A 14,006-nucleotide genomic window follows, 5' to 3' on the forward strand; every position below is an offset into this window, starting at 1 on the left:
TTTGGAGAAAGCTCATTTGATTGGAAATTAAAGTCCTAATACCCCTTTAAATGTCAAAAGTGATTGACAAGCCCCGCTTGTGTCTTCTCTTTTACCCACCCCCTTCCGTAACCCCAAGAACCTCAGTTAAAATTTTGAGATAGCCTTATTGTTCAATTCCCTACAGAAAATTGTTAAATAATAGTTTCTTTGATTCCTAAAAAAACTTTCAGGACTTCTTTACTTCAGGATTCTTTGAATGTTCTTTTAAAAACAAAGATCCTCCCCGTCAAGTCTATATTTACTTTTTAAAAACCTTCTGGGCCCTGCCAAATCAGGATATATTTGGTTGTTATGATTAAAAGCCCATGAGACCCCTACCAGATCTGGATTTTCCTTAAAAAAGCTTCAGGGTCCTCCCTCAAGTAAGGACGTGGTCCTTACATGATCCAATTATATTCATGCTTTTCCACCATTTCGTGCTCGAAAATTCTTGGCCATTTTTTATTCAGCGAACAGTTGTAGACATCTATTGATCTTATGGAACAAAGGATTGTTGATATCCCGCGATTTCCAGAAAAATAGAAACTTCATCCGCTGCTATTTTAACGAGGAGCTGAGTAATTTCATTTTTGTCCAGGGGGGGGGGGTAAAAACACGCATTAGAACGGAGATTTAATCAGTCTTTAATAAGATCTTGAACTTGTCACAACATTCTAAAATGGATTCCTATAGAAGTGTGAAAAAGGATTGGAAATCTGCTTATATGCTGGCGAGTCTCTCCTTCTATATCCTCCCCCACTTAAAAAATAAGGTATGCTTACCCAAATTTAACCTAATTTAACTCTCTATATTGGATAAACATCTAAAAACCCCTCCCTGCTATTGCAAGATTTTCACTATTATTATTATTTTCACTTATTATTTTATAGGTTTATTTACCGGCATTACCATCGGAATTCAACGAAAATCTTTATACGGCCCAAGTGAAAAGTGAGCTTGAGAGGGATTATAGTTTAGGGGTGAGCTCTATTAGTATACTTCCCCCCAATTTTGATGTAGATAGTTCTGTGAGGGATCTCGGCCTCGATACGGAATTTTAGACAATCTATTAGAAAAAGGAGGTGTTTTTCAGATTGGGTGGGTATCATTTTAAATTTGGTAGAAAACCACAATGGAAATGGGCCTGGGTCAGTTGTTTTATTTATATAAGATTTAGATGTAAATGTTACAGAATTTAAAAAGGAATTTGTTTTAGGAGGCAGAGCAGGAAGGGTAATTTTAGAAAATATAATGCAGATATAAAGACTTGTAAAGGTGTACATAATATTCTTCTCGATACGGGATTAGAGTGCTTCAAGTATTCAGGCTTTCTCAAAGGCCATAATCTCTCGAGAGAAGATTCTAGTGAGATGCACTTAGACGATTCGGTAGTTATTTGGGGCGGGGAGGGGGCGGACTTTTCTAAAGTTGAATTAATTGTTTAAAGGGTCAATATCCTGTAACACTTAAGGGGATAGAAATTTTTGAGATTGTCAAAGAGCATTTAAATATTGGGATTACAGTGTTACAGTATGATGCAGATTATGACGAGGAGGAACTTAAAGATTAAAAGGGGGTAATATATTCAGTAAGGGCTCCGTCCATAGAATTGGTAAAATACAAGATATTGCTTCTCTACGAGCCTGCAAGTGAACCTGATGCAATCATACATTTTCTTTCCTATTCCACTTATTTGGCAGATCTTAAGTGAGGGAAGGGGGAATCAACGAGGTGAATTCTATTATTGTCGAATGTGTATGTCTAGATTCCGTAGTGAAATAAAATTGAAACATCACTTGAGGCACTGCAAGCGTCATGGGTACCATTTCGTGGAGATGGTTTCGGGTAACAATCTTACGGTTTAAGAATTTCCAGAATTCATTCATGGAGAGCGACAAGGTGGAATTAGACATCAAAGTGAAATTCATGGATGTGTGTAATCCATCAAACTCGAACCGTGTTAAAGAACACGAAGCCATTGCGGTGTTTTTTCTCACTCTCAAAGAGATCCGAGTAAAACCAAGCAATTGGCAGAGGTATTTGACACATTGGGTGGGGAAGATTGTGTACGCGCAGCTATTGTTGCACTTATTAAAACAGCCAATACGTCAATTTCACGGCTATGCAATGTAATGACGCATTGGGTGGGGAAGACTTTCAAGATAATGAAACGTATGATTTATTAAAGTGTAATGGCATATACATTATGAGTACTAGAAATCTGGATCGAGACTACGTGATGGAAAGTTGCCGCCCACCGAAGCGTTTTACGAATCACTTCACGATCATCAATGCGCCACTGCTGACTATGGATTTGCTAAAAAAAACTTTGGTCCAAGAGAAGGTGTAAAAATGAGGGGAAAACTATATTATTATTGTAAAGTGTACCTTGTAAGTGATGTTTTTAGGTTGTCAGATCTTGTCTGTAAAAATATTTCGAGAGAAGAACCACCTCTCTTCTTCAGCAAAAACAACATAATATGATCAGGGAGAAAACAAAAACCAAAAACCAAGCGCGGGAAGTACAACAAAACCAATGAAAGAAAACCGCTAAAAAATAATTAAAATTCAATAAAAGACCAAAAATCAAAAGAATTAAAATCAAATACCTAACAAACAATAAAGTGAGTTATTCGCCAATATCCGCGATTTGCACAAGATCCAAACAAATTTGAACTGCCAACGACAGGTACCAACAAACAACTGAGAAATAAAAGAAAAAATTTCATTCACTCAAACAAACTAATCAGCAATTGAATAAATTGGAGAACTAGGTCACTTGATTTCTGACTTTAATCATTGCATTTCTTGCAGACTTTGAGACCTAGGGGTTGATGATGTATTTGATTATATAATATGGAAGTGGTTCAACGTTTATTTCAGGGATTACTAAAGTGTCAGCTTCTCTTTTGAGAAAACCGAAATACGACTCATTTATTCTTAAATCACCCGAACCTCTGTTCAAAGCTAGACCTAAATGTCAGTATTTCTCAAAAGAGAAGCTGATACTTTAGTAATCCCTGGAATAAATGTTGAACCACTTCCCCATCAAATGTAAATAAAATTCCACTCTACAATTTATCCTTTGATAAATCCTAGAGAACCGTATATGAATTGACAATGCAATCCCTAGACCACGATTAACAATTATTTGAAAATGCTCTGGACGAAAAAATGTTTGCAAAAGCTCATGGTATCATTATGTTAGATTTGTCTGGTACTCAAGATATGACTATTGTTCGAAGGGGAACAGTACGTTTAGAGCTTACCTTTGCCGAACCATTGGAGGAGAGTGTAGCATTAAACTCGCTAAATCAATTTGAAACCTATTGGGAATTACCTCTTATGGCAGTGTCTTATTAGACTTGGCACAATGACCACAAATCAAATAATCTATGTATTCTATTGAGATCTCTACTTGTCGAAATACAAATTCTATTGCATGCACTTGGATTTCCCCGATCATATTCAAATTGTTGACGATACCCTAATCATTTTTAACAGCAGCCCATCTAGTGTAAAGACGTTGGCTATACATATTTCAAACAGCGAACTATTTTGAATTTTTTATCCTCTTGGCCTACCGTATGCTTTCTACACACATCACATTAAAAAGTTTCTTCAGCAAAGTCGAAAATCTATTATTCAAAATCGGAAATGAGTACAACATTTATGAACCAAAAGTTGTGTTTTTCATGCAGTATTATATTTATTTTTCGATTTCGTGAATATACTTACAGTGAACTTTTTAGAATTTATGGTGAGAATCCTAAATTGAACAACTTTCTTGTTGAAAATGCTCTTTTCTACCTGTATAGCGCAAATTTAAGTGCCCTAAGCGTGACATGCCATGAAAATATTTGTAAATTTGTTTATTAATAAAACTGTTATGTACAAAACTCTGTGTCCTTTAGATTTTTTCTTCTGCGTTTAGGTAACCATCGGAGACGATGAGTAGCGTCAGCTCCTCAGGATTCAGCTTGTATTCATCTTGGCATGCCAATTCAGGGTCACATTCTCTAAAATAAAGTGCAACTTCACTTTATTTTATCTCTTCGTAAAGTCAGTAATACTATTCTGGTTCATATTGTAAAATTCGCGTGTTTTAATTTGCCTATTTGAAGCAATGTCACACCTAAAATTCTCATATGAAGAATCATTTTCTGTAACAGCCAAATAAAAGTCATTAGGCTTATAATCTTCAAGGCGATTCTGTAAAAACCAGACTCTCTTATTGTTCCGGCAGTTGAAGCTTGGACCAGGCTCTTCTTCGCAAAGTAATTTAAACCACGACGATACCAGTCTCTTAGAATAAACTGAAATCCCGTTTAGACATTTTGCAATCTTGCTAGGGAAAGTATTTTGCGTTGATCACATTTATCATGGTGGCAATTTGAGCATAGGAAACCTCTGATATGAGATTCACAAATCTCTTCAATATAGGAATTACAGTCAATAATTTTTACAGCATATCCTCTATGCAATTTACATGGATTGCATAACCTACATCTCTTATAGTCATCAACAAAAGTACAATTCTCACAGGTTGGCCAGCTGCTCAATGTACACAAACTTAATGGACACGTGTAAAACATTTTTTCAAGTTGACTCACTTCCACTCACTTCCATTAGAAACTGACAGGGCAAAATTAATATCTTTAAGGCTATCGAGTTTCATCTCACATTAAATCAATTAAATCTCTTTCGACAGGATTTTCAAAATGTCGACTTATTCTTATTGCCTTGCAAAATTACCGTCTATGTTGAGGCTAAGTGCAAAAACATAATATCATTTTGTTTTGATTCAATTAATATGTCTATAAACTGATTAACTGCATCTTGGCCACGATGTAAAAGTTTGTTTTCTAATTCTTGTTTTTATACCCCCCACAGACAAATGAAATTACTCAGTTCCTCGTTAGAATAGTAGCGGATGATGTTTCTGTTTTCCTGGATTTAGCGGGATATCAATAAGCCTTTGTTCCATAAAATCAATAGATGTCTATAACTGTTTTTCATGTAGAAAATGGCGGAGAATTTTTTAAAACGAAATTGTGGAAAAACATGAATATATTGGGATGATGTAAGGACCATATCCTTACTCGAGGGAGGGCCCTGAAGGTTTTTTAAAGGAAAATCGAGATTTAGCGGTGCCCTGACGGTTTTAAAAAGAAAATCTAGATTTTACGGGGGGATAGTTAGAAGGTTTTTAAAAGAAAATTCAAAGAAATCCTAAGGTTAAGAAGTCCTGAATGTTTTCTAAAGAATCAAAGAAACTATTATGCAGCAATCTTAGACATCCTGGGGTAAAAAAGCCCCTGAAGGTTTCCCCTACACTCTTCGGTTTTTGAAGCATAACAACCATAGAAAAAACGTCTCCTATTACGTAACACGTATCTTCATCGCTTAGAAAACATCCCTTGTGATCTAATTAACACCTGCTGGCTGTCGTCAGAATGACAGGATAGGGATATCCTTAAAAGGAGGGATAGAGATGACTTTAAAAGCAAGGATAGGGATAACCTTAAAAGCATTCTGCTGTCACTACTGTCTCAATAATTCGATAAGGAGACCCAGGGTCAAACATGCACCCTTTTCGCAATTAAAAGCCTTATACGTTAACGATAGCCATATTGCATAACTTACAGCCCGTTTTCTGAGGGCTGCAAGGATTTATGTCAACCCAAAGGCATAGATATTTGGCCTTATGACTATATTGAACAAAATGGCTATCTCAAAATTTTGATCAGATGTCTTTTGGGAAAAAAGGGCGTGAAAGGGGGGTTGTTTGCCCTCCCACTATTTTTTACTTTTACGAAGGGAGCTAAAACTTAAATTCTAATTAGCCACCTACAAGGTTTATTTGACCATTCCCTTCTTTTGATGTGACCCTGGGGAGGAGGGAGGGGAATGATAAATGATGATACAGGTTACTCTTATTTCTTTTCATTGTCTCTTATCTCTTTTTGCTTTAGGATTTATCCGTTCATCTTTAGCTGTATATGTTTTTTTTATATAATCATTGGGTTAGATTCCTGTTTGTTTTAGGTTTTATTAACTCATTCATTGAAATGCTGTTATTCTTAATCTTGAATCATCTACTGTGAGACTTTGTTTCTACGTGTTCTAAGTCTTTAATAAATAAAAAATTCAATTTTTTCAACTGAAAACAAAGAGCAACATTGAAACTTAAAACGAACAGAAATTTTTCCGCATATAAGGGAGGCTCTCCCTTCCTCAGTCCTCGCTCTTTAGGCTAAAGTCTTAAGGTTCTTTAAAAACACTTCCCATTTAACAAATTTAACAAAGAATTTTAACAAAAAGGTAAATGGTGTAAAATTATTCTCATTTGCTTTTATTCTTCAACAGGTATGTGACAAGGATTTTACTTTCAGAATTAGATTAAATTATTGCTGCGGGTAGGCTAAAAAAAACTGCACTACGGACATTGAGCTGCTGGTGTCAGAGCACTGGCTCTGATCCTTACAGCCGGCTCTAGCAAGAAAACGTCTTTCTTCCACTTCAGATTGCTGTTAAAGGGATCTTTTACTGGGCCAAGGTCAGTGCTTAGTAGGTCATATGGGATTGTCGAATAGTATTAACTCTCAAAAGGCAGGATTTTGAAAGCCATTAATGGTTTCTGTCCATTCAATCTCAGCTGCGTATTCCACAAAATACTCTGCCTCCTAAATTATCTCTATTGTATTTCAAAAAATAATGTGCCTCCTGGTCAGAAAGAGTACAGGACAGCCAGTGGATATACTGTGACTTAAATTATCACTAGTAGGCTCGTATCTGTGCCTATTACTCTCAAGTACACTATAAGAAGATTATAACCACTATGAGGGATAGGAAAAGAGGCTGGACTTCTCTTTTGTTGATGACCATCAGTTATGAAAGTATCTAATATATGCTATTTTAGGGCACACATTTTTGAGTTTTACATTGTCTGAAAAGGGTAGCTCTCCCCTGCCCCCTCTAACCTGCTCGTTTTAATTAAGCTCACATAACCTACTCTGACTTTTAAAAGACTGAGTACTCTTGGTATTTAGAGGCTAAAAGACTAAGTACTGTGTATTTACAGGCTAAATATAGTAAATTACTAAACAGTTCGTGGTGACGAACTGTGAGTAAGGAGCAATACGGCTCAATAGCAACCGAAACTCTAAAAAATGGAATTTTGCTACTAACAGTTATAAGGAAAGATTTGGGCTATTGTGTCGATTCCAAATATATAAGATTCATTAAGTTAGTGTAACCCATCAAAAAATACGAGCTTGAGAAAATTGTCTTGATTTTCAAAAAAGGGAGGAAACGCCCCTTAAAAGTCATGGAATCTTAAAGAAAATCATACCATCATATTCAATGTATCCGATAGTCCTATTATAGAAGTCTTAAACTCCCATCTAGAAAAATGTGGAATTTTGTATTCTTTGACAGAAGAAAGATCACGAATGCGTGTTTCTTTGATTGTTTTTTCCCCAGGGGTGATCCCATCGAGCCAATAGTCCTAAAATATTGGAATAGGGCTCATTCTAACGGAAATTAAAAGTTATGTTGCCCTTTTAAGTGATCGAAAAGATTGGTGGGTGACTGGCCCACCAATCGAGATAGCCATTTTGTTCAGCATAATTAAAAAGCCCTTTAACTGTGCCTCTGGGGATAACGTGAACATGACCCCCACAGCCCTTGGGAAAAGTTCTGTAAGCCATGAAGTTTGCCCATGTGTAAACCCATTGACTTTATTATTGTGAAGCATACCGACACTTTTTTTGAGGGGGGGGATTTCCACAGTGAGGATTTTCCACGGGGAAAACTTTCTGCGGGGAGGGAAATTTTCGGGAGATGAACTCTCCAGGAGAATTTTACACTCAGGGAATTTGCCAGAAGTCCTATACAAAATTATTTTTATTTTTCTTACTTTCTAATTGCCGATTCAATTTTACATGTGGAGATGTTAAATGGAATCGTTAGGGGTAAATTTTTCCCGGGTTGGAATTTAGAGTATTTTTCAGCAGGGGGACATTCTCCACGAGAGAAATTCTCCATAGGGGAGTTTTCCACTGGATAAATTTTCCTGTGAGAGCAACTTTCTTCTAGGGGCTGGGGGAGGGGCTGTTTTCGAGAAATTTTTCAACAGAGGAGGGGATTTCCGGCATGATTTTAAAAAACAATTGGAAATTAGAGTATTTATCAAATGAAAGTGAGCTAAAAAAAAACTTTTTCACCCTGAATCGTCGTCCGAAAGACGTTTTCCGGATTGATCTTGAGCCATAACGGAAGTTTCTGGGGGGAAATTCCCTGGCGAGGGAGGCAGAGGTATTTTATGTGGAAAAAAATTTCCATAGGCATGTTTTCCACGGATGAAAAGAATATATCATGGAGGGGAGCCAGATTTCCTTGGGCTATATAAAAACTATCAAAAATTAAATAACTTAATTTTATATAATTGCGTTTATTTATATATATGCATATATTGCATATATATATAAGCTTTTTCAACTGAAAGTAAGGAGCATAATTCAAAACTTAAAACGAACAGAAATTATTACGGATATGAAACAGGTCGCCCCTCATCAAGACCTCGCTCTTTACTTTCTATCTGAATTCTTTAATAGCAACTCCTGAATCACGAGGGCCGTTTAATTAGAATACTAAAGATTTTTAAAAATTCTATGCAAACTTTAGCGTAAAGAGTGAGGTCTTGATCACTATTAATTTTGTATTCTTTTATCTCTGGATAGATTTACCGAACACCAAACGTAAAATAGAAATAGTCATTATTTTTATTACTTTATTTTATTTTTTTTAAGTGGAAGAAACTAAATAAATTATTTATATTTGTAGTGTTGAGGACTATGAAGCGATAAACACAGTTTTAAGATCAATGGCAGACAACTGGGAGCATGTTATCATTCCAAGAAAAATTGCATATTCTGGTGGAGCTAGCTTTTGGATATATCAACTGGTAAGTGACTTTCTTCAGTATTTGTATTTAAATTGCGAGGATAGGGGGAGAGAAAATTCTCACTATCCATCTATTTCCCTCTCTTACTGGTAAATAGGAACAAATAGGCATGGCAAAAGTAATTTTATAGCTGTATTAGTTTAAAAAAAAATTCCAAAAAAGAAAATTTTTACAAAAAAAAAGGTGAAGAACTATGTTAAGCCAAAACTAGCAGAAACAAATTCATTTAATAAATCAAACCTGAAACGAACAGAAATTGCAATGAATGATAAAGTCAAAGTTAAAAGGGTTATAAACAACAACACACAGGTGAAGGGTTGACGTCCCCTATGTCTTATAAAGGCCAGTGTGTCATTTGCGCTTCACTGAAAACAAAAATGCCTCAAACCTACTCTTTTTCATAGCGTTAATATATCCAAAATTACTATGACTTTTAGGAATAAATGTCATTATGCTTCTACTACTAAAAACTGAAATAGTATACGCATGCTGCCCTCCATCCCAATCTATTCAAAACTCTTTACACCCTCCCAGGAAGTTCTAGCTTCGCTTAAGCCTTTCCTTGCGACTTCGACTCATCCCATCTAGAGGCAACCTGCTTTTCTCTTGGTTCTAGGTGGTTGGCTGTCAATGACGATTTTCGGCATTCTGTTATTCTTCATCCGCTGAACTTGTTATAGCCATCTCAACCTTTCTTTCATCATAGCCCTAGAAAGCGGGATTGAACAAAATTTTTGTGCAAGTCACTGTTTTAAATACGGTCAGTCAGACGGGTACCCAAAACATTCCATAGATAATTTCTCTGGAAAACATCTTGCAAATCATCCTCCGTCTTTCAGACTTAACGTTATATTCTTCCAAACTTGTTTTAACTGTGAAATACCACCACTGGCCTTGGCTATCCTACCTTCCACACATTCACTGCCCACACTTTCTTTACTAATCATACAACCTAGGCAAGTAGAGCTTTCCACTTGATTGATCTTCTGGATTACCCAACATTTCCTCTTCACCTTCACTTATTCCCAGTTTTAGTGACTTGGTCTTCTTAAACTTAATTTTCAAACCTTGTCTAACACACTGGACTTTTAAAAACTTCCAAAAATTCATTGATTTTGCTAACATTCTTCTCTAGGATTATCAAATCATCAGCATAATCTAAGTCTAGGAGAGTTTTACTTCCCAATTTGATTACGTGCTCTCCCATAGCCTTTGCTGTGCTGCTTAAGACAAAGTTTACCAAATGGTCAATATATAAAGCGATGGAATGTAACTCAGCTTGACTCCTGATTGAATGCGAAACCGTCTATTAACCTTATTTGGTACCTTAATGGCAACAATGTCCGTCTCGCATATAACACTAATCACTTTAATGTATTTATCTAGCATACCAACCATTAATAGAACATTTGTTAAAGTAAAACTAAGGACTAAAGGGGTTTGTAACTCGGACGCTTCCCAATTATCAATCTAAGAGTGAAAATTTGGTCGACATGTCCTCTATCCTTCCTAAAACCACACTTTTCCTCTCTTAAAACTTTATCTGCAGCATCTCTAAGTCTGATAAGTATCATCATACTAATCAATTATTTTCCGACAGAAAACGAGCACACTCACTCTTATCACCCTTCAAACAGTTCGTGGTAACAAACTATAAGTAAGGAGCGATTCGACTCAATAGTAACCGAGACTCTAAAAAATGCAATTTTGATTAGAATAAATACACCAAAAGATTGCCTGACTATCAAAAAAGGGAGAAACACCCCTAAAAGTTAAAGAATGTTAATGAAAATCCCACAAAGAGATTCAGCGTATCAGAGAACCCTACGATAGATGTTTCAACATCTTATCTGTAAAAATGTGGAATTTTGTATTTTTTTGCCAGAAGATGCCTGCTTATTTGTTATCTTTTTTCCCAGGAGCGATTGGATCGAACCTTTGATCCAAGAATATTGGTAGAGGACTCCTTCGAACGGAAATTAAATGTTCTAGTGCCCTTTTAGGTGACAAAATAGATTGGAGGGCAACTAGGGCCTCCCGTGCCCGGTTTCCCCCCCCCCTAATTTTTCGATTAAAATTTTGAGATAACCATTTTGTCCAGCTTAGTTAAAAGCCCCAATAATTATGGCTTTGGAGACAACATGACCCCCCACAGCCGCTGGGAAAAACTTTAGTGTATAAAATTTGTCCATTGTTTGCGTACAGTATTTGTTATTGGGAAGCATTCATACGTTTTTCGGATGGGGAGGGGCAAATTTTCTGCTGGGAGATTTTCCATGGTTGGAATTTTCCATGGGGAGGGAAGTTTCCTGGCGTTGAGTTTTACAGGGGAAATTTTACTCTGGGGAATTTGCCAGAATCTCTATACGAAATTCTTTTTATATATCTTGCTTTCTCTTTGCTGACTCAATATTACGAGTGTATTTGTTAAACGTAATTGTCCGGCATAAACTGTCACCGGGATTGAATTGCTTAGAGGATATTTCCGTGAGGAGGGACAATTTTCCGTGGAGGTTGAGACATGTTTCCTAGCATTATTGAAAAAATGATGAGGAACTGAATAAAAAAAAACAAGTTTTTTCAACTGAAAGTAAGGAAAAACATTAAAACTTAAAACGAACAAAAATTATTACATCTATTAGGAGTGTTATGCCTCTTTACTATCTGTATATGACACCTCTTCATCTCTCCCAATAAAGTTGCTGGGGCTACTCCCTATGGTTTTCCCCTCCTCAACGTTTCGCTATGTACGCTAAAGTTTGAATATTTGTCCGAATTTGTCCAAGAATGACTCCTGAAGTACAAGATTCGTTTAATTAGAACAATAAGAAGTTTTTTTTTAAAGTGCTAATAAATTTTTGAGTGAAGAGCAAGGTGCTGAGAAGGGGAACCCCCTCCTCATATACGTAATAATTTCTATTCGTTTTGAATTTTAATGTTGCTCCTTACTTTCGGTGGAAAAAAAACTTGTTGGTTTTTTATTCTTGGAGAATGGTTCAATTACAGTTTTCCGAAAACCACTAGGTAATTTCTTTTTTTCAACATCACATTCGTAATCCTAGGTAATTTACCTCTGACTTCACAAACACCATATTTAAAAAAAAATATTTACGACACTATCGTAAATAATATCGTAAATAATCAGCACCTGAATCTTTTTTATTTCTTAATCCTTTTAGTAATGTCACTAATTCATTTTCACAAAAATAAATCTTCCTTCATTTCCGAAGTGTTACAAATTTTCATTCTTTTCTATATTTTCCTTTAATTTTATCTCAATATAGCACATTTTCAAAATATTCTGCCCACCCACCACTGTTCCTGTCTTTAACCGAGACAAGTCCAGATTGACTGTACTTTCTCAATTTTTCTCAATTTTACTATTATGCCGTCCGGTTGCATTTTATCCATAGCCTCCATTTCACACCTACTTAGTTCATATTTTAAGGCTTTCTCCACTTCCCTTGCATTCCTCTTAATTCATATAATATCTCACTCAAATATTTATTGCACCAGCCCTTCCTCCTCTCTGCTAAACTTAAAATATTTTTAACTAATATTTCTAGCTGCGTTCCAAATTTAACTCTTTAAGACACCATCTGCAACTTCATAAACTATTTTTCTAAAATTTCCAGGAATATTGGCTGTTATTATGGTGACTTTGTTTCTTTTATTTTGCTTTTTTGTTCTGTCAAGTAGAATCTAAACTGTTGAAAAAACATACGGTTTTCAATGAATTGCTATCCGCTTCAAGGCTTCCAGAGGGAAGGGGACAATTAACGCAACAATTAGTTTAAAAGTCGATTAGCCTTGACATACATCGTTCATTTTATCTATTTTTGTGTGTGTGTATTGCTATTGATGTTATGACCGATGAAAATAAAGTACTCGAAATAAAAATTGTTTTCAGTAAAATGCAACTGACGCTCTGGCCTTTAAAAGGCTTAGGATACATTAACCCTGTTCATGTTTGTAATGAATTTGGCCGATATCCTTCTTAAAATGAAATTATAACTAAACTTGACTTTCCAAAACTCTATCAAATTTTCAGCTCGATCCCTTAAGACATCCTCAAAATATTATAAACAATGTAAAAAATCAGATGCGTATAACACCTTTTGATTTACTCAGCTACACATGTTGTTTCTAGTGTATATTTTTAGAAAATTAGGCCATCTTGGCCTGGCTAACAATTTGTTTGAGCTGACTTAACATACTCATTAGAAGCAAAAATTTTGCTCACCAATTTACCCCCTGTCCCCCTTCAAACAAAACGTGTAATTTTCTTGGCCTAAAGATTGGTCTTCAGAAGTGGCTAGCTAATCAGGCAACCAGGATCAAACATATTCCCCCTTTTTATTTTTGAGAGTTAATTTACTCTTTGTTGTAGGTTCCTTAAACTAAGGTTTAGTTTTAGGGTTAATAGTCTGTTAATAGTGTATTTAAAAGCCAGAAATAATTTAACAGAAGTCTAGAGAATGCAAAGAGAACCTAATGAGGATGCAGTGGCCCTTAGCCGTTCTTGAGCTTTTGCAGATACGCCATTGTGACAAAATGGTTGAATATGTTGTCCTTTAATTTAGTTAATTAACTCTTTAAATACAGCTTGATTGTTTCAACTTAATGCAGGTAGCTTTTCTGGAGTTACTGCAGAACAGCTAACCCCATTAACGTTCCCTAGAAGTTTCAACTCAATGCCACAAGCCATTTCTGACTCATTGCACATATGACACTTTCCCAACCTGGATGTATATTCCAGTTTAGATCAACGCCCCCTCAACATTCCCGAAAAGTTTGAAGTTAACACTCTTAGCCAGTCCTGGGATACTGTTGATATGCCATTTCTTGAGCCTTGACGCGCAAAATGTGCCACTTTTGACTCTTAAAAAGGGTGCTAAAACTTTAACTTTCCGTCAAATGAGGTCCCTTTGCAGTCTTTTCGAAAAAAAAACATGGAGGCTATACCGCTTATTACTTAAGCAGCTTTATCGCACTACCTGTGAAACATAATTGTAAA

General features: G+C 35.9%; 1 protein-coding gene across 3 annotated transcripts in view; it reads left to right on the top strand.

Annotated features, from left to right (window-relative positions):
* LOC136037112 (xaa-Pro aminopeptidase ApepP-like) overlaps nt 1-14,006 on the top strand; it is a 135,891-nt gene that overhangs the window by 17,668 nt on the left and 104,217 nt on the right. For all 3 annotated transcript variants that reach the window (XM_065719587.1, XM_065719597.1, XM_065719605.1), the window contains exon 7: nt 8,869-8,989. In XM_065719587.1, coding sequence (XP_065575659.1) covers nt 8,869-8,989 — 121 coding nt within the window. The remainder of the gene's footprint in view (nt 1-8,868; nt 8,990-14,006) is intronic.

The sequence above is a fragment of the Artemia franciscana genome, chromosome 2, assembly GCF_032884065.1.
Source record: "Artemia franciscana chromosome 2, ASM3288406v1, whole genome shotgun sequence".
Taxonomy (NCBI): Eukaryota; Metazoa; Arthropoda; class Branchiopoda; order Anostraca; family Artemiidae; genus Artemia; species Artemia franciscana.